Source organism: Solanum pennellii, chromosome 6 (assembly GCF_001406875.1).
Source record: "Solanum pennellii chromosome 6, SPENNV200".
In the NCBI taxonomy this organism is placed as follows: Eukaryota; Viridiplantae; Streptophyta; class Magnoliopsida; order Solanales; family Solanaceae; genus Solanum; species Solanum pennellii.
In genome coordinates, this window is record NC_028642.1 from 55,920,521 (window position 1) to 55,946,839 (window position 26,319).

Consider the following 26,319-nt stretch of genomic DNA (forward strand, 5'->3'; position numbering starts at 1 on the left):
TTAGTCGTGAGTGACAATTATCACAAACTATAACCATGATAAATGATTAAGTAGTATAAGTTTATTTAATCGCGTATTTTCTCTTATTTTTTATACTATGTATTTGGGTTATATTTATGTATATATAATACAACAATTTATAATATTTTTTGAGGGCAATGAAAATTCTATTTTTTGATAGAATAAATAGTGACATCCACGTACAGTCAAAGTCCTACATGCAACCTTGATATCTATTTATTAAAATAATTTGATCGCCCTTTAACTCATTTAGCTCGAACCACCCATGACAAAAGAAAAATCAAACTATTAATTTTAAACCACTCAATTTAAAAGAAAAATCAGAATAGAAAATGACTCGCAATCGTTATTTAATTTATTAAAAGGTATCGAAAAGAGAACAAGGACCGCACAAAATAATATAATGTCGTTGTTTGAATATCACCAAATTTGGGACCAAATACATTGGCATAGAGAGGACCACTAGTCCTTCAACTTCTACCCATTAACAAACCACAGCCACTTGAAATAATGGGAAATTGTAGTGCACTATATAATCAAAGTATTTTAAAAATTGAATACGTACAATTCTTTGTATAGGCGTATTTATATGTATATGTATATTGATGGGTTATGGTTTACTGGCGAAAGAGTTTTAGGTTTGTACCCTAATTATGGAGAAAATCCTACTGGGAGCGTCATCTTCGAATGAATATTGAAATGTGCGATTCTAATTTAATCGAGACTCTAATGTAAACTCTAAATATCAAACGAGAAAACAAAAAACTTATTTTTTAAAGTATTCTTGATATATAAAGGGGTAACAATTTTGTAGAACTATATATTTGTATTTATGGCTCGAAAATTACATTAAATCATATAAAAATCTACAAAAAGTCTAGTACAATGGAAATTGTGAAAATTTTTATTGGAAGATGTGTAAAGGTAAAAACCATTAAATACATGTGCGATCATATGTTATTTTTATAATTTCTGGGATAATTTTAAAGTGTACCAATCGAATAAGGACATTTTTGTTTATCAACGTTCAATTTTGATCGACACCATCTTATTAAAAAATTATTATGCTATTTCTTTAGTTTCTTTTTAATTGTTATTTAAAGTTTAATTAAATTAAATTTTATTAATTTAATATTTTAAATTAAAAATTTAATATTAAAACATAATACAAGAAATAATTATAAATTATAATTCTTTATTTATTAATATGATTAAAAAAAATACACCATAAATATTAGTTAAAATTTTATTGTTTGACTTTAAAAAATATTATAAAAACTAAAAGAACGAAGAAAATAATATATGATATTATTCTTGTGTCTTACATTAATTTTTGTTTTTTCTAAAGTTATCTCAAAATATTTTAATTAAGAGAAAAACGAATTAATTTTATTTCATGTTATTTATAATATTAATTATCTCAAAAGTTATTTTAATTTCTCAATATCTTTTGAATTAAGACTATCACACAATGCAATTTATATTATCCTGAATCGAGCCTATCAAATAATGCGTTTATATTATTTCTTGTTATTGTAATTATTATATGGTAAAAAAAAAAAATTGAAAGACAAATTATAGCGTCTTATCGCTTAACTTAAATTATATCGCAAAATTATATTTATTGTATTCAAAAGTAAGTTTACTTTTCAAAATTCATTTATAAAATTATACGTTATTTTTACTTGTTCAGCGTGCTATAAAACCTGTTTGCGATTGGCCTTGTAGCCTCGTTTTACATCTTCGAGAGACTCCATTTGTATCGGTTCACATACAGTAGCAAAGCGCCATTATCTTACTCTACCCCATTGGCAAACCCACAGCCACAATTTTCCAATCCTCCATTATCCCTTCTACAATTTTCTAATATAAATACCCACATCTCTCTGCTCTTCTCCTTTATCATCAACAACAACAACCAAATTTCTTTTTTTTTTCTTCGATAGTTGCAATCTATCAACAAAAACAGAGACCCCATCACAAGAATCTTGGAATTTTAGTGTTGGGTTTAAGAGGAGAAGGGGTTATTGTATTTTGCAGTTTTGAGGGTAAAGCCCAGTTTAACAAGTTGTAGACATCACGGCTATACACAAAGTAAACCGCCGACCACTTTTACATGTTCCAGCAGTACGTCGTAAGGGTTCTGTAACAGCTACTAACCCTGCGCCGCACGGTGGACGTGGCGCTTTGCCTTCTGAAGGTGGTAGTCCTTCCGACCTCCTCTTCCTTGCCGGCGGCGGTTCTTTCCTCTCCTTCTCCTACTAGATATAGTTATACTTACTATAGATCTCTAGCTTATTACGTACAGTTGTATCTAGTATTCTATTGATTATTCGAAGAAAACACACTAAAAGAAGTAAAGATGATGCTCAAAATTAAGAGGGTTCCTACGCTTGTTTCTAACTTTCAAAAGGATGAGGCTGATGAAATTGGTGCTCGTGGTTCTGGTTGTGGCCGGAATTGCCTCAGGAATTGCTGCCTTCCAGGTACTGTATACTCCCTTTTCCCAATTGTTTGTTCAACTAAAGCTGATTTAGCAGAATATTGATTTTGTTGTTATGTGTTTGTACTGTTGAAGGTTCAAAGCTGCCACTGTATGGTTTCAAAAATTTGTGCTACGGCAAGTCTGTTGCCGATGAAACAAAGGAATCTCCGATCGACTTTCTGGAATCCCTTGTTCTTGGGGAAGTAAGTGCGAAGCTTCTTATTTTGGTTACTGTTTTGTTATTTTAAAATCGCCAATTTTGGGATATTTTGATTTGATTACTCACTTTTTTGGTCAATTTTGATGTGCAGTGGGAGGATCGTCAGCAGAAAGGCCTCTTTCGCTATGATGTCACTGCTTGCGAAACCAAGGTATTTTTTTCTTCTCTCTTCTGGTTTGTGGTACTGTATTTGATGCCTACATGTTCTGCTTTAGTTATTACCAGTTAGATAGACTTGGTTTAGAAATGCTGTCTTGGCAAAATCTATCTAGGGTGACTATTAGAAGTTGCAAAAGATAATAATCTCTCCGTCCTTGTTTGACTCGGCACATCCCTTACCAATTTATTAAAAGGTAAATAGGTACAACAAAGTGGAATATTATCTCTTGATTTGTCAAACTGGACAAGTAAAAGTGGACATATTGTTTTTAGTATAGTAGAAGAGTAAAACATAGATGGAGGGAAGACTATAATAACAGGAAGTGAATAGGGAAATTTTGAAACGGTATAAGGTCTTGTGATTCTGGAAACTAGGGTAATGTCTTTTGGAGGTTAACTTGGTTATTGATTATGATCCGCAAGTGATATATAGCGTTGAACCAATTCTTACCTTTAGAGACTAAGGTTGACGAAGATGTACTCATTTTATGTCTTACTATTACATAGTAAATTGATGTTATGTAGAGTGGCTAGCGTTTTTTGTCGGTGTGTGGCAAATTTGAAATGAGTGTTGTGCTATTGCTCAGCGCTTGCTTTTCAAGTTGTTGCTTTGGAGACTTACTGATTTTGATTGATGTGAAGAAAGGATACTTCATTTGTGAATCGGCAATTTAATTTGAGATAAATGGTTATAGGTGATTCCTGGAGAATATGGTTTCGTTGCTCAACTGAATGAGGGAAGGCACCTCAAGAAGAGGCCAACTGAGTTTCGAGTTGATAAGGTGCTGCAGCCTTTTGATGGAAGCAAGTTCAACTTCACCAAGGTTGGACAGGAAGAGTTGCTCTTTCAGTTTGAAGCAAGTGAGGAAGATGAAGTCCAGCTCTATCCAGATGCGCCAATTGATCCTGAGAAATCTCCAAGTGTCGTTGCCATCAATGTATGTTCTTAGTTAGTTTTGCACATATACTGGAACCTTTTTGGTACGTCGTGACAGTGATTAATGAGTTTATTGGTTTTCAATGCAACAGGTCAGTCCCATTGAGTACGGACACGTGCTTTTGATCCCTAAGGTCCTTGAATGCCTTCCCCAGAGGATTGACAGGGACAGCTTCCTGCTTGCACTGCACATGGCTGCCGAAGCAGCAAACCCTTACTTCCGATTGGGTTACAACAGCTTGGGTGCATTTGCCACCATCAACCATCTTCACTTCCAGGTAGAGTCTACGACACTTCCCATAATTGACATGGTTTTGGAATTTTCAGTTCTATTTGTTTGCTCTAGTGCTGACTACTGAGACTTTAATAACGAAGAAGGAACTCACTTTCATTATTGTTGCTCTCTTCAGGCTTATTTCTTGGCTGTGCAATTCCCCATTGAGAAGGCCCCAACTCAGAAGATAACTGTCACTGATGCTGGAGTGAAGATATCGGAGATGCTGAATTACCCAGTTCGAGGTCTTGTCTTTGAGGGTGGAAATACTTTGGAGGATTTGGCCGATGTTGTCTCAGATTCTTGCATTTGTCTGCAGGAGAACAACATCCCTTACAATGTCCTTATCTCCGATTCAGGAAAAAGGATATTCCTTCTCCCACAGGTGTGACTCTTTGAACCACATTTTTACAACTACTTTGGGATTGCTTAATTATTAGCAGTTCCCAACAATTGATCACTTTTCTAACTTACATGTATTTTGGTGGATTGGAACAGTGCTATGCAGAGAAACAAGCTCTTGGAGAGGTCAGCGCTGAACTCCTCGACACCCAAGTCAATCCTGCTGTTTGGGAGATTAGTGGACACATGGTCTTGAAGAGGAAGGAGGATTATGAGGGTGCAACTGAGGCAAATGCATGGAGGCTTCTCGCAGAGGTCTCACTCTCTGAAGCAAGGTTCCAAGAAGTGACTGCTCTCATCTTTGAAGCCATTAGTCTCAGTGTTGAAGAGAACGAGGACGCCACTGATGGTTCTCCTGAGGATCTAGATGTCACACCTCCACAGCCCATGGAGGAGATTGATGGTCTCAACACCCATAGTACCATGGTTCCCGCCTAGGGTTTTCACGGCCCAGCTCTGGTGTTTATCGCATGTTATTATTTCATGAATTTCCATGTCTAGCTGCCCTTGTGAAATATCACTTAAATAAGGCAAAACCATGTTCAATGTATTTGATGAAATCTGGTCTGTTCCTCTGTGAATTGAACCTTGTGTATTATTGCTTTTTTCTGGTATAAGCCATGTTCTATGTATGCTGTTTCTAATTAAAGACAATACTAATATAAGTTTGATTTCCCTATTTATTCTCAAACTTTGTGCTTTTGATGTATAATTGCTTCCACTTGAATGATGATAGTGCCTTTGTATATGTATTTGAGCAGGAAGTAGAATTATCACTCTCACTAGCACTTCCCTATGTAGGCTACAAAATATTAAAGTTGCACAAACTGCAGACCAATAGGCTAAATATGTTGCTCTGAGGAAACTGCACCACTTACAGAAGAAAACAAATTTGACCAAACTTTAGACTTAATTGTCTAAAAAGTTGTTCCCAACTTTACTGTAATTAGTCTGAAATTATGGAAATAACTAAACCACTTATAAAAGTTGTTTTGAATCATAAACATGCAACTTTTTTAATTAAAATTAAAATACAACGAATAGAAAGATAAACACTCACTTCATCCCATATTAATTGTCATTGTCTCAAATTAGTTGACCATCTACCAAACCAAGACAAAATTAAATAATAATCTCCATTTTACCCCTACAATTATTGTTTTTTGAAAACCTAAACAAGCTTATAAAGCTCCAAAATTTTTTTTTTTAGGAGTGGATAAATTACTAAATTACCCATCTTATTCCAGGATGTGTAAAAGAGAAAATAGACAGCTAATATGAGAAATTGGTATGACAAGCATTCACTATAAATTTATAAATATATTTCACTATAACCTAATTTTTCTTTTAGAATTGATTTTTCATGTTAGAAATTACAGTAACAGTATGCTTAACCTCCTCTCATCAGTGAGGATAAGCAAAGCACAACTGGAACAAAAGACATGAAAGGAATAGAGAGCATAAATGAATACATGTAAAAGTATTTTGACTGATACAACCATATTCATAAGTATACGAGTAAAGTTTCTGATACTAACAAATTAAAGATAGCATTTGCCATAACAATAGACAATTACCATTAATTAAATAGTAAAAGAAAAAAAAGGTATAACAAAAATGGTACTCCAGGAGCAGCAGGAACTCAGCGTCCAATATATCTATGATCTGATTCAGTTCATTTTGATGTCGGAAATCTGCTTTTCCACATCTGTAGCAATGTAAAAACAAGTAAGAGGCAGTTCTCCCCCAAAGACAAACATCAATAGAACTAAGCTTTGTTTACAAGCAGAGGCAAAAATGAAAATGCTCCGACAGTAGAAGAAAATAAAAGGACAGGCATATCTTCCAGATTTATCTACCTTTCATTGTAAGTTCATCCTGAGGTTTGGCTTGTCCATCCTGAGGCTTGGTTTCCTCCTGAGGTTTTTTATTGCTGAATGCAGAAAAGAGAGCTCAATGATAAGTGTGATGTAATTTCTAAAATAGCTTGAAAGGAAAAGCACATGAAAGCTGTCTAGAAGCTTTCATTTTTGCAGCATCTGCTTTTTAGACCGTAGAATGACGAAACAATATCCTTTTCCACAGATGCAACAGACGTAAAAAACCCTGTGAAATCCGTCTTAAGTTCATGTTTATTCTACTTTCCACCAAGAATACCAAGGTAACAGACTTTTAACTTTTTTATAAAAAAAAAACAAACAAGGTAACAGCAAGTTAACTTAGATTATGTCTTGAAAAAGCAACCCCTGCAAAACACCACCTATTTTGTTCTTTCCCAATCATCCATTATCATACAAGGAAATAAAGGATTTTGTGGCTTGAATCGTGCTGCAAAGAAGAAACAGGTACTCTGAACTGTGCAACACGGGGCACGGGGCACGGGCCCTTTGGATTTTTATAGGCTTTTCTTATACAGCTCTCACTCCAGGCCAAGCAAACACCCAACCACAATTCTGGGCATTATCCAATTTATTCCATGTAAAAGACGTAAAATTTTCCACTAACCCCTTCCCAGTTAACAATGCAAATCATGTAACCCACTCTTTTAAGAAATATCCTCAAGCTTCTTTCAAAACATGTGCTACTAATCACAATTCAGCTAGCAAAGCAGCATCACCTATTCCTCTTTATTGGTTTTCAATATTATTCTGCTAAATAAGGATTCAACTTCACAAAATATAATTTTAAAAAATATGTATGAGAGTTTTAAACATAGGCTTCACTGGCAGCTTAATCTTAAGGTAAAACATAACATCATAAATTATATTTACAAGCAAATATATGTGTTTCCTACAGCTAAGCAGAAACCAAGATTAACCCCACCGAAGAACATAGTAAACTGTTTTAAAAAATATCCCCCAAAAATAGGCCACTGCTTAGTCAATATTTATTATCATGGACATTATTTACTGTTTTATGATAGTGGTGTCTAGGGCAGCTTTGATGCTCATCGACTATTCCGCCGAGGACATACATCCTTCCATCAGTACAAGTACAAAGTAACTCTTTTATAACTGTGGTGCCCAGCCAGTGTGCGCGCACCACAACTAATTACCTGCTATCTCCAAGCTCTTCCGACACGAGTCCTAGTCGTTGGGCAATAGTCTGTTTCCCGACTTCTGCCAATGCACAAGTACCAAGTGACTCTATCCATCAAGATCCGGATAGATGAAAAAAGAAACCTAGTTTTTTTCGTCTCCTCTGGGAATTGAAGCTGAGACCACATGGTTGTCAACCCACTTCAAATTTCCACTAGGCTACACCCTTGGATGCCAAGTACAAACTCTACCCACAAAGACTAGATATTGATTTGAAGATCAATCAGTTCGCTAGTTTTCCCCCTTTTTTGGGACAGCTAAATCAGTCAGCTGGCTGTCAGCACAATCCAAGACAAACCTTAATCCTAACCATCTGACAGCAAACACTACTAACGGTGTATATCACTCAAAGAAAAGAAAGGAGGAAATCTTTACCTTTCCTTGGAAGTTGGCTCATCCTGTGGCTTCATGGCTGGAAAGAGAAGAACTTCCTGTAGAAAAAATTATAACAAGGGAAAGAAAAATCGATTTCACTATCTAACTAAAATAATACGAAACACTAGCTTTCTCATAAAGGAAGTGACAAGAAAATGAGAGTTGGGAATGCTGAGACAACACTAAATTCGTAGAAGACCAGCCTTTGTGGGCTCTTCCATGAATGCCCTCCTCCATCCATCATTTAGAAATGAATGCCAAACAGAACACCAGAGAAATTGATTGGAAATGAATGGTCATTTCATCATAGTTAAAATAAAATAACCTCGAGTCTAACAAAAAACCCCAAAGCTAGATCATGAGGTAAGAATTGCTAAAATTGTATAACTAGGCATTCCATTTTTTTTTTAAAAAAAATGTAAGATATTGTAATTAACCCAGATGCATAGGAGATGAACATCTGGAACACGGACAACACAACATGATTGCCCAACATTGGATAAACCAAGAACATGGATTAGTTTTGCTCTGGCTCTTATACCATGCTAAGAAAATGCCTAAATTAACCTCAAAAGCTATCTAATGAGGTGAAGATTGATGAAGACAATGTAGGAATCAGGAAGACAACAGGCCATTCCCTCGCCCATTTGGAACTAAGTGGTCATTTCTTCCTCAGTAAATAAGTGAAGGCACAAACCTTGATGTTCTGTGAATCTGTCAACAACATTGCAAGTCGGTCAATACCCAATCCCCAACCACCAGTAGGAGGTAATCCATATTCAAGAGCGGTGCAAAAGTTCTCATCCAGTGCCATAGCTTCATCATCACCTGATTGTCGGTCCTGAATTGACATTAATTATGCCTAATTAAGTAGTTGCACATAATCAAAATGATACAACAAGATGAACACAAACAACCACCAAGTCAAGTTGCACACTTCCCACAAATACCTTGAGTTGATCAGCAAAGCGCTGGCGTTGGACAACAGGGTCATTCAACTCGGTGTATGCATTACAGAGCTGTCAAGTTATTTAACAGAGAAGAAGCACATTACAACATGTGTTGTGATGGTAATATAGAGTTTGAACTTTGAAAGATTTGAAAGAATGCATACTTCATGTTTGTTTATAAACAGTTCAAAACGTTCTGTCAGGCCTGGTTTCGATCTGTGCCACTTTGCCAAAGGACTCATTATCTCTGGATGGTTGATAATGAAAGTAGGGTTAACACATGTCTCCTCCAGAAAGTGTCCCACAAGCTAAATTCACAGAAAATGAAGGGAGACTTAGTGCCAACGTCATAAAGCTGCTTAGGCAAAAAACTGTAACCAACAGCACCAAAGGAATGAGAACACTTGATTCCTGTTAGTACATGTTTTTTTGAAGAGGTATCACCAATAAATGCAGAAATGGGACCAAACATTAAACAATTTATAATGTTACATGCCGAAAAGCAGACAAACAGCAATTGATTCTAAACCAATTTAACAATCAACAATGAGATTTATTGGCAATAACACATGTTATAGATCAAATGACACACAAACTACAGATTTCACACTAATATAGCTCTAAAACGCTAGCAACCCTATTCATCTATATTTCTTTCCTCTTTATTCTCACATTTGCCTCTATTACCCTCCACCCTCCTCTTTACAGTAGCCTTTTTGTTGCCTCATGTAGTACTGCTTGTGGAGAGAACAGAAGAACACAAAGCCCAGAAACTGAAAAAATTTCTCACACATTGCAATATCGCTAGAGGGTAGTGCGCGACAATACAAAAGAAAAGGGGATCAGCAGGAAAAGCAAGTTTCTAGATTGCATATGTAAAAATTGGCTATCCGGAAGATATCTGAAAGAAAATTCACTTTATCAAGTAATCTAGTTGTTGTTAGAGGTGGAGGACATCTGATCTCAAACTTCGCACAAGCATCTATGAGATATTTGTTGGTTTCATCACTTGAGAGATCCTTGGGTATATTCAAGTTTGCAATCTTCTCCAATTCCTCTACCANAAAAAAAATTAACGCCGTTAACTTAATAAACGTTACGGACAGTAACGATTTTATATTAAAACGTGACTTGACCCATCCCTTTCTTTAAACGACGTCACTTTGTTATTAACTTAAAACTGAAAGGCTAAATCTGCTAAGCAATTCTAATTTCCTAAGATATCTAAAAGGCTAAACCCTTTCACCCCTTTCACCTTTCACTGTAAAAAAAAAATTGGAGCCGCCATTGTCACTTTCTAAGCTTTGCATATGTAAAAATTGGCTATCCGGAAGATATCTGAAAGAAATTTTACTTTATCAAGTAATCTAGTTGTTGTTAGAGATGGAGCACATCTGATCTCAAACTTCGCACAAGCATCTATGAGATATTTGTTAGTTTCATCACTTGAGAGATCCTTGGGTATATTCAAGTTTGCAATCTTCTCCAATTCCTCTACCATATCAATCCGTCTGCAGAAGCAACGCATAAGTATCTTAGTGCCTTGTAAACTAAACCAAAACATGACAAACCAGAAAAGCTCCCAAACCTGAAGGGAGGATTGAAGTCAATTTCAATTGGGTCACTCTCCAACCCTTTCGCATGTTACTTGATTATATAGCCACCTGTAAGTTCCTTCACCATCCCTGTTCATGTATGGTCAGTAATATAAAATTAGTTCCATTTTCGATCGGTAATTTGTGGACGAAGAGGAGGCGTGAAAGAACAAAAACACAGGAAGACAATGAATGGATTAAAATTTCATTTCGTGGATAAACGGTAGCGGTAGTTTTCCAAATCAATTTTGGGGATTTCTTGTTATATCGAGTTTCACGATAAATTGTGGCTATCAATCTTCTGGAAAGCTTGGAATCAAGTTAATTTCCTGTACTAGAGCCTTGAGGTATGTTTTTTTTCCTTACAAACTAGTAGATGGAATGCTTGAATTTTAGAATTTCTATCTTCTCGTATTTATATCATTTTGGTTATATAGAATAATCACTCAAGAAATTCTAATCTGCATGTTCTGTTTTTATTTTGAATTCATGCATCTTGTTGATGCAAAGAGAAATAATTTGGTGACAGTACATTACTTTGATTTGGTTATTATATTTTGGACTAACAATTATATTTAATTTACTTTCATATGGATTTTTCAGTTTAATAGATANGTGAAGTCAATTTCAATTGGGTCACTCTCCAACCCTTTCGCATGATACTTGATTATATAGCCACCTGTAAGTTCCTTCACCATCCCTGTTCATGTATGGTCAGTAAGATATAAAATAAAAGAATAAATATCATGAAAAGATTAAATATACATAAGCTTCCCCCACAACATTTGGATCCAAATATTTTGGTTACTTACCACTTAGCATATTTTCAGTTAGCTCCATCAAATCATTGTAATCTGCATATGCCATATAAAACTCGCAAGTGGTGAATTCAGGATTGTGCGTCAAGTCAATTCCCTCGTTTCTAAATTGTTTCCCAATCTCATAGACACGATCCAAGCCACCAACAACCAGCTCTTTAAGATAGAGTTCAGGAGCAATACGCATGAAAAGCCTCATATTCAAATCATTGTGGTGGGTCACAAATGGACGTGCAGCTGCCCCACCAGCAATCATGTTCATCATGGGGGTCTCTACCTGTTACAAATACAATTATATATTTTACTAGTTCTATTCAAGCTAAGATCATAATATCAACCAAACAAAGGCAAAGTAAAACAGCTTTATAAACACCAACCTCTAGGAAGTCACGGTTATCAAGAAAGCTTCGAATAAAAGTTATGATCTTTGCACGGGTTTTAAATATGTGGCGGACCTCTAAGTTCAGCATCAAATCCAAATAACGCTGTCTATATCGTGTTTCCTGGACAGAGAACAAATGAACCACAAGATCACATCAGAGGCATAAAATCTTTTAAAGGAAATATGATGAAAGTAAGGCACTTGAAAGAAAAAAATTCTGAAAAAATTGAGAGGCATAAGATACCTGATCCTTTAACACATACGAATCTGGATTGCGGCCACTTCCGGGGACCCATGCTTCAGAATTCTGCAGCACAATTAGATATAGTTCAATCAAACTGAGACTGGTATTAGACATAATTTAAAACAAAATTCGCTGACCTTAGCTGTCTCTGTCTGGGCACCTTTCTGCCGTGGCATCATATGAAGACAGTGAGATAACACTGTGAATGATTTGGGAAAAATACTCAGCTCTCCCCTTTTACTCTTACCTGATGAATGAGGTAGGAAGAATTAGAAATATGTTACCAAACCAAACATCATTATTATCATCTCATGAGATCTTTGCATAAACTACACCATCAAAATAAAGATATTCACCCTGGCAATTGCACAATACTTGAGGTAAGACACTATGGCAAAACCAAGAAGCCAAAATGCACGCAAATCGAAGAACATGTTTTGTATTCAACATGGATATCACTGCCCCTTTAGGAGACAGCTTGACAAAGGTCACCTCTGATAATCATGGTCTAATAAATGTAATGGTATAAGTAGATATTATTTTCTTTCATGCACCTGCCAATTAAGCCCGATGTTTTCTTTTCTACTTACAAATGCATGCATCTATTCTCTCGACCTCCATTTTTACTAATTCCCGGCCTTTTATCATTCCTCTTCCTTACTATGAGAGCTTGAAACTTGTGTATTTTCTATAAGAATCTTATGCCACTTCTCTATTTGTTGTCCATTTTTTTTCAAAAATTTTTCTGCTTTGTCAAATAATTCTCCAGATTTTACTTTTTGAAAATCAAATATAAAAAGACAATTAACTGTATCCCGTCTCTAACAGCTGATCAACCTCCTCTTTCAAAAAAATTATGTGGTCAGGAAAAAAGTCAAAAACATCATCAATTAAATTTGAATTCAAATAAAAGCTTCAGAGTCGAGGATCAAGAAATGATCAACTTAAATATGAATTAAATTAGAATCCATGCAGTAAGTGGTGTGAAGAGAAAAGGTCGGGTAAATGCAGTTAACTGCCAGATAAGACATGAATCATCAAATCTTTCATTTGGATAGCTGAATAGCTGTTATGGTATTAAATATGACCATAACTTCACATGCAAATCTTAACCATTCAATCTGCTGCAGTACACCAATCCAATAAAATACATAAACATTGTGTTTTCAGTTCCTTTCCCCTGAATTAATTAATGGTGTTCAAGTACGTGATGGAGTGAGACTGAGAGTAACATTTCTCTTCTAATAGAACTTATTTGTACACCGCCAAGACCAACACTACCACAGATAACGACTGTCACTAAACTAACAGGAAATAAGAATCCCACACCTGGACATCCAGTAATCCCTACAATATCGCCACGCTTCACACCAGAATGAAATTTAATGAAGTCTTCTTCATTCAACACAGAATCTCTGCAAATATACAAGGACATAATAATTCTCAGTGAAAAGAAAATTCTATTTCTCACAAACAATAAAATGATAAGAGTAATAGAACCACCTTGCACTTGTCATGACTTGAACTTTGGCACCTTCACCATGTAAATCATAGAAAAGAAGCTTTGCAGAAGAGGCACGTTTGTTCATTATCCTTCCTATAGAAAAAAACAATCATTGATGCAAATTTATTTATTTTTGACAAAAAATGCAAAAATTAAATTGATCAAGAAAGTAAGCTCAAAATGCTGTAAAATTTACCAGTCAAGGACACTTCATCTTCGGAATGAACTCCACTCTCTAAAACTCCGTATTTATTGACAAATTTAGGGATAGACATATGGTTTTCCCCTTGGAATTTGTGTGGGTAAGGGTTCTGCCCATTTTCCTTCTCAGCTGCAAGTGCTTTCAGCCTATTTTCAAAGTATTGCTGCAATCCAGAAAAACCAGTCACAAAAAAAATTACTTTTACGCCAACTCTCTATCTGTTGATCAATTTAAACCTTGGACATAACTCACAACTATTTATACTGGAAAACATCAGCAAAAAGTGTAGCTTTCCCTTATCATTCTTGTAAATTACACCCCAAAAAATCTTAAATTACACCAAATGAAGAAATACACATGTATAGAGTCACACTTGGATTCATTTCGTAGTCGGCTACAGAATGCTCTCCGACTTCCCCATTACTCTGACGAGAGAGAGAAATACAACCAGAGAAAAAAAATGGCGCCTTTGCCTTAATGCCCCCAAAATTTCATACGGAAAAGCATACAAACTAACATAAACCAAATTAACTACACCCAAAAAAACCAAAACATCTACACAGAAGAAAAGGGTCCTTTCCTGAAAAATATCCCAAAAACTTTTGAATTTTATCCCAGCTCTTTATCAATCCAACACTTACACATGATTGATTAATTACACCCAAAAAAAAATTATCTTTAACAAGAAATAGAAAAGGGAAAAGCAGAGTCACCGTTGGATCCATGTCATCATCGGCTGCAGAATTCTTCTGTGACTGAGCAGCTGGCTTCTTCTCCGCTTTCTGGGGCTGAGAGGCTGGCTTTTTTTCTGATTTCCCCATTGCTGACGGCGGCGACCGGAGCAGCCGACAATTTTTTGGTGCAAGTGTAACTGTAAAAACAGAGGCAGAGTGTAGAGCTGAAAGAGAAATGGATATGGAGGCTAGGGTTTTAGCGTATTTGTGCAGCACCTAACTTTAGATTAAAGGAAAAAACCCTTTGTTATATCTTATTTATTTTAATTTAATACATTCTTTAATTTATTTTAATTTTTGTCATCCAAAAATAAAACGTTTAAAGTTTTTTTTTTTTGTTTTATTAAATAACATAAATTTTAATTTTGATTCAAATAAATTAAATAACTTATTTATAAACATTAATAAATTATTGTGGTGTTTTGGCTAAGTTAATAGAAACAAAGTAAGTTTTAGGAAATATCAAAAGTTATTTTTCAAGACTAAAAATATATATTTTTTTAAATCTAAAAATGCTTTTATGATAAATATTTTTGAACATTTTAAAACTGTGATCGAATATAATATTATTGTTCAAAAATGTTTTTAAAAACTCATTGGTTGAGCACATATAGATTTTTACCAAATGTTTTTTCTAGAAAAAAATACTTTCTAAAAATATTATTAAAATAAGCTTATTTTTAAAGTTAGGTCAAACGGTCATCGTAGTGTTAAAGGTTTGAGCCCCATTAGTTCCAACCTTCTACTTATGTTGTATTATAAATTTCAGATGAAAGTCAATCCTTTTTATTTTAAGAAGTCAGTCTAAAAATTCATCTATTCATCAAATAATCACGTTATTCAGTGCTGAGATTGGAGTATGGTGTACATTTTTTCTTATTCTTACTTTATTATCTTATTTTAATGTGGTAATATGTTTTTTTAAAAAAAATAAATAAATTTGATCACAATAAAATTCAACTCACCTATTATTATATTCGAAGAATTGAAAAGAAAATGTATATAAGTAATGCTTTTGGCTACTGAACGTTCACCGTCCAGGGTGCAACATTTGGACCGTGTCATCTTGTTGAAGAGCTACTGGTGTTACTCAAAGACTTAGATGAATCGAAGTAGTTATTAAAAACAATCGAGATCTAATGAGAACTTGTGTAGCTCCTATTTTTTTATATAAAAAAAATGATAATAATATTGAAAATAAATTTGTGAGCTAACATGCTTAAAGACCTGATATCTGCTATTAAAGTAAAAGATAAGCTTCGAATAGATACAAGTCCTTGAAACTTGACCCAGAAGCTTGCCCCTCGATCCTTTGTCTGTAACTACAATTTTTTCTTTTAAAGTGAAGTCCCTCATAAGTCAATAAATAAGAACTAAAGTTCAAAAACTTTTTTGTGGATGACACAAATAATATTCGTTTTAGCAATTAAAGGCCTTTTGATGTAAGTATTTCATCCTTGCATTTTTTAGTGACCAAACCAAATATTCTATCGCCCCCATTGACTCCGACATGTCATCTATATGCATAAATATCAAAAAGGATAAATATATTCTTCATAATTCTAGGATTTGTGCAGATAATAAATCGAACAATAATTTGATATGAGTCAGTGGAGAATAACTTTGATCAAATTTAAATTAAGGAAAAATATTATGTAAATCACGTAAAATATAGATAATCGAAACTTCATTAATAAATAAATATGTGTCAAGAGATTGACAATTCATATTTACGATAAAATAATATATGACAGATTTTTCAAGTCGTATTAAAGTTTATGAATGAATTAAGTGCCATCTATAAAATATCAAGTCCATCAATGTTTTTTTTTGACTCGGAACTAATACACCCTAGATTATGAGTGAAATCTCAGAGACACATCTTAACTAAATTAAAGTCTTATTATCCTTAAATCCATTTTTTTAGCTTTGTAATTTTATACACCTTTTTAACTTACGTGATATTTAAATATCTTCCACGCGTCTTAATTGTAGAAAAACATATTTAAGATTAGTTTTTTTTTTGTAATTGTAGTGTTATTTTTATCTCAAATTTTAAGTGGAATAATAAAATCTCAAAATGACTAATTCTGAAATGATTTGTTTCAAACTAAATGAGTCATCAAAGTCTCTTATATTCATATATATATATATATATATATAAAGTGCATAACATGTAAAACTAGTGATTGATTTTTTTTTTAAATTACGAGAAAATTATAAGTATATATGAATTAAATACCTTCAATAATCAACTCAATATAATTTTAAAATTAAAATTGAACAAAAATGATATTCAATAATTCATCATCTCCTTTTTAAAGGTTTTTGAACATACCCGGAAAATTGACTAATAATAAATATAGATAATTTTTTTACGGCAAAAAGAGAAAATAATACGTGAAGTAGAGTTTTACTAACTGAAAAGAAGATAGTAGAATTTTATTATTTTTATTATAAAAAGATATAACATGTCCCGTATTAGAAACACTAAGATTTTATTTTCTTTTAAATATAAAATTAACTTATTAGTGTCATTTCACAAAAAAAATAGAGAGTAATTATTTATGCTAGATTTTTATCTCAAAGAAAAATAATATAAAAAAATAATTTAGAAAAAAGAATAAACATCTGTAAAAGCATAACAAAACATTCTAAATAATAATTATACCAAAATAATATGACAATTAAGGTACAAGAGATATCCAATTGTAATAAAAATCAACGAGATATCCAATTGTAATAAAAATCAAAGGATAAAAAACTACAAAAATAAAATAAAATACTACAACTACTAGAAACAAAAAAAAACATCTTAATTTAAAACTTACAAACGTCAAGGCTTTACACAAGAAAATTCATACATCAAGAATTTAAATTTAAAAACGTAAAGTAATCATTATAACACTTCTTAAACCTTATAATTTATTCGTATATAGTAATCATAATTTGAATTTATATAAATCTTATCTCGTATAATTTCTTCAATTTGTAATATACACTATATTAGAAAAATAAATATATCCTTAGGTAAAGTCCAGAGATTGGACTTAGGACTTCCACGTTGGAGGTCTCTAGTTCGAAATTCCTTGCCAGCAAACTTGGGTCGAGTTCGTTGTGTCGGGCTTGCCTAGTGTGGGTTACCTCTCCCATGTGATTTGCACTCTATTGCATAAGAGCGAGAATTTTATCCTGTGCGCATCCTAAAAGAGTAGCGATTACGGATTTTTTTAAAAATAAAAACTAATATAACAATTTAAAAATCTTAGAATTTATTTTTTTCATGATAATCCTAATTTGAGTTGCGGTAGATTTCCCTTGTCGTTAAAAAAACAAACTAATATGATAATTTTAAAACATTAAAATATATTTTTTCCATGTTAATCATAATTTGAATTGCTATATAAACCTTTTTCCATGGCAATTAGAAAATCACCGAACTTCCTAAATTCTCTTAAAATCTAAAACCACAAATTCCTTTGGACAATACTTACAACTGTTCCCTTTGAAAAACATTATATATATACACAAAATAAATAAACTCAATCTCTATTCTTCCCTTTTGCCCACATCATAATCAACAACCTACTTTTTTTCCCCAATTTTACTTTTCCAAGTTGAGCTAATTCGTGTTATTTGGTCTTTTAGGGTTTCAAGCAACAATTTTCAGCTGTAGTTTTGGTGATTGATAATCTCTACTTGATGGATTCAGAAGATGATATGCACGATGCTAATGATATGGAGTCGGTAGATGAGGATTTCTACAGTGACGGTGATGCGGCAGATAGCGATGCTGATGTTGCTGATTATGATTTCATGGGTAATGAAACCGATGATTCCGATGAACAAGCTGTTAGTCGTATGCAGGTACTCAACAACTATTTCTACCATTTATTGATCTTGAATTAGTTGGAGGTGAATACTCTTATGTACATCCCTGTTTTCTTTGGTCTGCTTCATTCTACTTTACTTTTTGTAAGTTGTCACCTTCAGAAACTGTTATATGTAAAGCTGTACAATTCAGTTGGATGGTTCATTGGAATTGGGGTGTTTGGTTTTGATTTTGATTTGGGTGTGAATTTTGAAGTGAATTTTAATACAAAGACTGCGCCTTTTTTGTATCCATTGCATATAGTTGCATATAGGGATAGAATAGTTTTATTGTTTATGAGTATTTATTGTGAGTTGTAAGCTTCAGAAACTGTTGTGTATGTAGAGCTGTATAATTCAGCTGAGTGGTTCATTGGAATTGGGGTCTTTTGATTTTGATTTGGTTGCCTTTTTGCATCCCTTCTGTATAAGGATAGAATAATTGCGGGTGTGACTGGAAAAATCACCAACCTTTCTTGTCTTAACTGTGGGAAGACACCAAGTGGTGAAAAAGAGATGATCTTGATTGATGGGGTTGTGAATTTGACGAGTCCTGATATGTAACTGAATTCTGGGGCAATGTGAAAACTTTTTAAAGATGTTAGTATATGATGTATAGGGTCATAGCAGAAGTGAAAAGTTTGTCCGAATTATAATGATTAGTGAGTTGCTGTGTCAGTATTCTTTACTTGCTTGCTTTTTGGGACATCTATGTTTTTAGCTAGAGATAACTTCAATGTGCTACAAAGGGGCTTCTCTTGAGCTAGTGTTGATTTTCTCTGCTAGTTAACTCTTTGATGTGATACAAGTGGACTTCTCTTAATTTAGATCCTCTCCGTGAGAATTCCCATTTTAACTGTTCATTCAATGCTTTTTGATTTCAAATTTTTCTTTGTCATTAAATCCTAGTCGATTTTAGATTCACACAATGCCTTTGCAATTTGCAGAAAAATTATACTGTCTTGAAAGAAGAAGATATACGTCAGCGACAGGAGGAGGATATGACGACAATTTCTACTCTTCTCTCCATATCAAGAGAAGCTGCCTGTATATTACTTCGACGTTATAACTGGTAACCTGATCTTTTCCCCCTTTCGACCATAGGAGTTAATAGTTATTCTGAGTGCTGCTGGGTGCTATTACTTGGATTGAGATATTTTTTCGTCTGTAGCTTTCACTTGATGAGCATCTTTGGAAATGTGAATTGTGCAATGCTATCACATTATGTTCTTGTGCTTTCTACTTGTATATGAGTTAAAGCGGATTTGGTTTTCCTTTTGTTTGACTTGTTTCTAAAAGAGTAATAAACAATGATGATCGTAGGAGTGTGAACAAGGTGCATGAGGAGTGGTTTGCTGATGAAGAAAGAGTGCGCAAGTCTGCCGGCTTGTTGGAGAAGCCTGTTGTCTCTCTTTCAAGAGTTATAGATGTAAGTTCTCTACTTTGTTACCGGAAACTGATTCACTTCTTAGCCGTTATAGCATTTATTTGTGCTGCTGTCTCTCTCTGGTGGCCTGAATCTATCTAAATTCTCGGCAGGTGGTGTGTGGGATTTGCTTTGACAACTTCCTTCCTGCTGACATAATATCCCTCGGGTGTGGTCATCCTTTTTGTACTACTTGCTGGAAAGGTTTGTTTCTTCTTGGAGCTTTGGCCGGAGATATAGTTCTGCTTTACTCTGAACTTGAAAGAAATGTCTAATTTGATATTCTTGGACGTAATTTATCCAATATTTGAGTTCAGTTTATTTAGGGTAAAAATCCTTCTCTATTGGAAAGTGCAATCCATCAATTTTTATTTTTATTTAAAAAGCCAAAAAAAAAAGAAGAAGAAAAAAAAGAAAAAAAAGGAAGGAAGTGGTAATTCATCTGGACATGCAAATCCTTGACCCTTGTTACTGTTTTATGAATACTGAAGCTTAAATGGTAACCAATGAGGGTTCTTGTGCAGCATCATGAAGGGAGAACTCTCCATCAGTATCTTATTCAGTTCAAATTTTATAGAAGAATTTTGGTTGTCTTTTACCTGCCATGCCTTTTATTTTCTTGTTTAAGGGTTTTTGTTTTTGTTCTGGCAGCTTACATTACCACATCCATCAATGATGGCCCTGGATGCTTGACGCTGCGATGTCCTGACCCATCATGCGATGTTGCCATTGGTCAAGATATGATTGATACATTGACATCTGGTGAAGATAAGGAGAAGTACTATCGTTACCTTCTTAGATCCTACATCGAGGACAATAGAAAGGTTGGTGCCAAGTGCTGTCAGTTTGATGTTATTGAGGACTTGTACAGTGTAGATTGATTATGCTACCCATAATTGTTTGATCGAACTGTTGAAGAAGTAACATTTTGCTGCATATGATTCGTCACATATTCTTCTGAATTATATATATCCGCAGGTCTGAGATTTTCTTTCCTGTGCGTCTTTTATACATCTGTAAACACATATACATGGCGGAACAGAGTACAGCAGAAGTGAGGTGAATCTAGTAAAGGACCTGCGTAAGGATTGGAATGGGGATGCCATTATTTATGATATTAGACCCAGGAATAGCTTTAAAGTTCAGTATTTTGGTCCTTTAGTACTTTTGGTGATAAATAACTACATAAAACTACAAGTCTCTGGGTCTTCTATCTCGCATTTAAAAATTTCTGCTTTTCCTGTTCTCTCTCTCTCTTTTTTTAAAACCTTTTCTTCCCTTCTTTCTTTTGCATTTTTCTTCATTGCCTACAGGATATTCAAGAAAAACAAATGTTTGTACATAACCTGTGCTGCTAGCTGCCATATAGTACAGATGATTGGTTGATCTTCAAGAAAAAACTACTGTTTTTTTGCATAACCTTTTTATTAATGATGTATACTATAAGGGATATCCTTTCACATTTAGAAATTAACTAATGAATGCGGCCGTCTCTGCTGACTTATCTGGATCTTTTTTATGTTGGAGTACTTAAATTATCAACTTGAATTGGTTATTGTATATCATATTTTATTGACATGAGCTTTGTTTGTTGCAAGGGTTCTTTGTTGCCTTATTTGCTAGCAGGTGTGATACGTTTGTTTTCTTGTTTTCTGTAGACAAAATGGTGTCCTGCTCCAGGTTGTGATTCTGCAATAGAATATGATCTTGGAAGTGGAAGCTATGATGTTACTTGCTGTTGTTCCTTTAGTTTTTGTTGGAATGTGAGATTTCTTTTCACTTTTGTGTTAACTTCATTTTTTAGTTCATGAAAGTGTTGGTTCTTATTGTACCGTTATTTCTTTCAGTGTACAGAAGAGGCTCATCGGCCCGTGGATTGTGATACAGTGTCAAAGTGGATTTTGAAAAACAGCGCTGAGTCGGAGAACATGAATTGGTAAGTATTCATCTTAACACTGATCGTCTGTTTATATTGTTTTTCATATCTCTGTTAGTGTTCCATGAATGATTCTTAGTTAAGATTATTTATATTATGTCTGCAACACTTTATAATGGTCATAAGGTTTTGTCAAGAAGTATAAAATACTCATTTGTATCAATTTTTATTTGGTGTTTCTTGTTATTTCACTGGGTATGTTGTTGTCGTTGTTGTTTCTTGTTATTTCAATACAGTGTGGATTGAACTAGTTTTTGGTTAATAGGTAGAGATCTTACACTTGTTGGATCCCAAATAAAATTAGTTCGTTTACATCCAACTTTTTCCTTTCTGGTGATTTCAGGATCTTGGCTAATTCCAAGCCCTGTCCAAAGTGCAAGAGACCAATCGAGAAGAACCAAGGGTGTATGCACATGACTTGTACACCACCATGTAAATTTGAGTTCTGCTGGTAAGACTTTGCACCTATATTAGACTGCTCATTCTTGAAGTTCACTACCTTCTATGCACTCTCTATGCGAGACCAAGGGAAAAGATACACATTTATGAGTGAACATGGGCATTATTTCGTCAAGGATATTTTCTAGGGCATTCACTGGTTCAGGGACTTATTATTATTATTTTTTTGGGTATATAAGCTCAAGTAGAAGATACTGAATATACTTATTTTGAAGTATTTCATATGGTTACCAAAAGGTCCTTACTCATAGTGTTATTTGATATCCCATAGGTTATGTCTTGGTGCATGGTCAGACCATGGTGAAAGGACTGGTGGATTTTATGCGTGTAACCGCTATGAGTCAGCAAAGCAAGAGGGCGTGGTGAGTTTTCCAGTTTTCCCATATTTGCTTTGCATTTTATTCTTTTTCGTCTTGATCTTTGAATTTGGATTGTAACTATTGATCCTGAATGCAATTTGATTTGATATTATATACATTGTTGCATATAGTATGATGAATCTGAGAGGAGGAGGGAGATGGCCAAAAACTCTCTGGAAAGATACACACATTACTACGAGCGTTGGGCAACCAATCAATCGGTATGGATAAGTTGGATACTCTCTCTATCTCGTTTTTTTTGAGCTTGTATTGTCCGTACTTATTGAAGCTGCACAAATATTGGGTTGAAGCGTTATGGAGTGTGAGCAGACGGGTTGGGTTATGTCATATGTTACCCTGTTTGCTGCTTCTTTCCCCTTCTCCTCTTTGTAGATACTGGAATTGAATATGCTTATTTACATTTCCCTTTTTGAACTGTTGATAATTGACAAGAAAATGAGATTGCTGATTGATTCCATTGATTTGTATCTCTTGTGAGGTCTCTCTTCTAATCTTTTTTATTAGTTAAAAATGTAGTTTCATTCTTTCAACATTTAGAGGATGAAAATGAGTACAAAAAATGATCTTCTACTGTTTTCTAGAAACAGATTATACACATCTTGGAAATGGTAAAATGTGCATTAAATTGTGAAATTGAAAGTTCCGTTTGACTTTGTATACTTTTTGAGTAATGTGAAACATGTGCTAATTTGTGAAAATTGAAATTTCCCGTTCACTTTTTTGTATAAAGCTAACATTCCTTATTTTCCTGATGGCAGTCAAGGCAAAAAGCCCTGGCAGATCTGCATCAAATGCAAACTGTTCATGTAAGTATAATATGTGGTTGCTTACAGACCACACTTTACTGTTTCTACTATGGTATTTTTTTCAGTTTTGTGGGACTATATTGGGTATGTTGTTGTACTTGAAACTAGGGTACAGTTGGCTTGCTGTTAGGCTGTGCATATTGCAATTTTACTCCTTGGTTTATGTAATAATTTACTTTATGCTTGGTTGTGATTTTGCTGCACAGAGTATACTAGGTGTGACAATATCAATCCAACCTGCAGAACCCATTTAATTTTGGACGGGTTTATTGACCCTCCCATTTATTAACTCAGCCCATTTCACCCTTTGGGTTGATATGTAACCCAAATTGGCTCATGAGGAATCTTGTCAAAACATTTTTTTTTAAAATTTGATATGTTATATATAGCCATAATATAGATTTTTTTTACTAGGTACTAAAATATTTTAGAACAAATAAAACAATTAGACTTGGTAAAAATTGTGTCGGGTTGGGTCTTGACCCGTTTTATGACCCATTACCTCACCCGTTTTGTCCCAAGCAGATTTGGGTTGGGTTGGGTCTTGACCTGTTTGTTGTCTTGACCCATTATGGCCTGCCCAAATTTTACCCTACCCACTCAATTGCCACCCTTAGAGTATACACAGGCTAAAAAAATAACAAAATAAGAGTAAATGCTCTTTATGAAAGTTGGTGCTGAAGAATTTGCTTACTGGAAATGAGTTATTTTTTCTTTGCTCTTATGTTATCTCGCCAGGCATTACTTTTGTCTTTTTCCTTTTGATATGTCTTCAAATATGTGTTTAACGTAGTTTCTGGTTTATTCTGCAGCTTGAAAAGCTTAGTGAATTACAGTCCCAACCCGAGTCACAATTAAAATTCATTATAGATTCCTGGCAACAGGTGAACACTGAAATCTTCTTCACACATACATTATATGAAACATTAGTAGGGGCACTGATCCTCTTTGCCAGATTTATCTTTTTTTTCCTTTTACAGCCATCCCATAAGATATTCTTTATAAGTATGTTCCACTATACAATTTGCAGATAGTTGAATGTAGGAGAGTGTTAAAATGGACCTATGCATATGGATACTACCTACCGGAACATGAGAAAGCGAAAAGGCAGTTTTTTGAGTACGTACAAGGTATTTACAGTTCTCATCATCTGTATGCCTTGTTCTTTGATCATCTTCAGCAAACTTATCTCATGCTTCTGTTACTTTTCTGTATGCAAAATTTTATCTGTACAGGTGAGGCAGAGGCTGGTTTAGAAAGACTTCATCAATGTGCTGAAAAGGAACTCCAAACTTATCTTAATGCTGCAGGACCGATTAAGGATTTCAATGATTTCCGTACAAAGCTCGCTGGTTTAACAAGGTAATTTTTCTTGCACTGTTGTCTAGAAGCATGAAGTATGGGCGTACCTTTCTATGAGCCAATACAGAATTAATCCAGGAGTTCTAGTTTCACAGTTTTTTCTTGAATGTTTAGAAGATCGCGTATCACTAAACAATAATCTTTTAACTCCTTTGTTATATAATTGTTCATGTTGAGAGTTATTTATCTTGAGTTATGCATAAGAGCCTGTTTGGCTCAGCTTAAAAGCTGGTCAAACTGACTTAAAAGCTGATTTTTGACTTATTTAGCTGTTTGGCAATACTCAAAATAGCTTATTTTAAGCTAAAAAAAACTTATTTTAAGCCAAAAGTTAAAAGTTGGGGTAGGGGTGCTTTTTTTTTTTTAGCTTATAAGCTGTTTTAAGTTGACCACATTTTTATCTTTTTGCCCTTAATATTTTTATACAATCTCCAAATTACAACATAACCCTAATATCTCTTTCTTCCATTTTTCCCTTTTCACGTTTGGCATAGCAACTTCAGCACTTTTATCCAAACACATAACTGCTTATTTTAAAAATAAGTTTCAGCACTTTCAAAAGTACTTTTTTAAAGCTGCTTTTATTAAGCCCATCCAAACGGGCCCTAAATTTAAATTCTTTTTTGTTTTCGTGATCTTTTCACTAAAATTGTCCTCTAATTTGGGATTTGCATTTAAACCCTCAATTGACCAGAAAACACTTTTTGTATGTTGTCCCTACACTCAACCCCCCAAACTGCTGCCTCGTCCATTCAAACAACACCTCCACTTCCATGGAAAAAAAGAAGAAGACAGCCTGTATGTTCACAGATTAGTGTAAATTGGAGGAGTACCAAACACAGCTAGGATTTCACATTGTAAATGTCACGGGATAATTGTTCCTAAGCTGCCAGTCGACCTCTCAAATATGTGGAAGAGATGTGATGGTTTTGCACTTGATAGTTCATATTGATATTTTAACATTTAAATGACAGCTCTGTTTTTTTTTTTCAAATTGCAACAGTGTCACCCGAAACTACTTTGAAAATCTGGTTAGAGCACTGGAGAATGGTCTTGCCGATGTGGATTCCCAGGGTGCTTGTAGTAAGGCACCCAGCTCAAAGAACACAACTGGTAGCAGCAAGGGCAAAGGAGGAGGTAGGGGCAAGAACTCCACTAAGACGTGAGGGCCAAAGCAAACAGAACAACACTATCTATACTGTGATTTTGGGGGGATAAATGATGTTCAGATGGGTAAGTTAAAGAATCTACTCAACGATACGAAAACAAGAGAGGTTGATCCTCTCTAATTGAAGCCACCAATTGTCAGAGAACAGTATAGGTAAAAAAGGACCCCTGTAACTGAAGTTTGCTCTTGTGCGTCTTCAAGGGTCAATTTAATTTATGGTTCTGTTGTAAATAGTCGTGATAGAGTTAGGTGCAGAACTATTCCCAACTCAACTCATCTCATCTTTCTGAGATGGTGGGTCAGTAGCTGCAAACAAAGCTGTGCTGTTGTTCTTGTGATTTGTGTATAATGTTCCCTTGTGTGTATATAATGATATATGTTATTGTTTTTGGAATCGCTCTTATCGTCTCTCCGTTGTTACAGATTCCTAGCCTTATTGAGATAAACCTCTCGACATATTTGAGTAGCATGCCTCAGTATTGTTACCTGATAGCGATTTCCATTTTCATGGG

At 34.4% G+C, this 26,319-nt stretch overlaps 3 protein-coding genes across 3 annotated transcripts; 2 read left to right on the forward strand and 1 right to left on the reverse strand.

Moving 5' to 3' along the window:
- The first annotated feature begins 1,731 nt into the window (after positions 1-1,731).
- On the forward strand, positions 1,732-5,189 carry LOC107023056 (GDP-L-galactose phosphorylase 2-like). The gene is made up of 7 exons (XM_015223606.1): positions 1,732-2,507; positions 2,600-2,709; positions 2,818-2,877; positions 3,581-3,823; positions 3,915-4,100; positions 4,233-4,481; positions 4,595-5,189. Exons 1-7 carry the CDS (start codon positions 2,384-2,386, stop codon positions 4,934-4,936), a joined length of 1,314 nt encoding a protein of 437 aa, XP_015079092.1. The 5' UTR covers positions 1,732-2,383; the 3' UTR covers positions 4,937-5,189.
- A 752-nt stretch (positions 5,190-5,941) lies between these two features.
- Positions 5,942-14,632, reverse strand: LOC107023207 (lysine--tRNA ligase). Its single transcript, XM_015223823.2, is given in 16 exon segments — positions 5,942-6,206; positions 6,358-6,431; positions 7,972-8,027; positions 8,669-8,812; positions 8,922-8,990; positions 9,086-9,229; positions 10,276-10,432; positions 10,510-10,606; positions 11,329-11,611; positions 11,712-11,837; positions 11,961-12,023; positions 12,098-12,207; positions 13,290-13,375; positions 13,464-13,557; positions 13,661-13,829; positions 14,380-14,632. Coding segments are annotated over 16 exon segments (1,818 nt in total). The 5' UTR covers positions 14,488-14,632; the 3' UTR covers positions 5,942-6,168.
- Positions 14,633-17,889: 3,257 nt separating this feature from the next.
- LOC107023621 (probable E3 ubiquitin-protein ligase ARI7) lies at positions 17,890-26,210 on the forward strand. Its single transcript, XM_015224371.2, has 15 exons — positions 17,890-18,267; positions 19,218-19,342; positions 19,594-19,699; positions 19,810-19,900; positions 20,348-20,520; positions 21,355-21,459; positions 21,544-21,632; positions 21,976-22,083; positions 22,363-22,453; positions 22,582-22,671; positions 23,230-23,277; positions 24,090-24,161; positions 24,308-24,407; positions 24,513-24,639; positions 25,643-26,210. Exons 1-15 carry the CDS (start codon positions 18,103-18,105, stop codon positions 25,803-25,805), a joined length of 1,653 nt encoding a protein of 550 aa, XP_015079857.1. The 5' UTR covers positions 17,890-18,102; the 3' UTR covers positions 25,806-26,210.
- Positions 26,211-26,319: the final 109 nt, after the last annotated feature.

Bases quoted from the DNA above. Each gene is read 5' to 3' on its own strand.
- LOC107023056 (XM_015223606.1), top strand. From the start codon at position 2,384: ATGATGCTCAAAATTAAGAGGGTTCCTACGCTTGTTTCTAACTTTCAA. The intron at 2,508-2,599 runs GTACTGTATACT...GTACTGTTGAAG, and splicing joins CAGGAATTGCTGCCTTCCAG to GTTCAAAGCTGCCACTGTAT. The intron at 4,482-4,594 runs GTGTGACTCTTT...GGATTGGAACAG, and splicing joins GGATATTCCTTCTCCCACAG to TGCTATGCAGAGAAACAAGC.
- LOC107023621 (XM_015224371.2), top strand. From the start codon at position 18,103: ATGGATTCAGAAGATGATATGCACGATGCTAATGATATGGAGTCGGTA. The intron at 22,454-22,581 runs GTGAGTTTTCCA...TGTTGCATATAG, and splicing joins CAGCAAAGCAAGAGGGCGTG to TATGATGAATCTGAGAGGAG. The intron at 24,640-25,642 runs GTAATTTTTCTT...AAATTGCAACAG, and splicing joins AAGCTCGCTGGTTTAACAAG to TGTCACCCGAAACTACTTTG.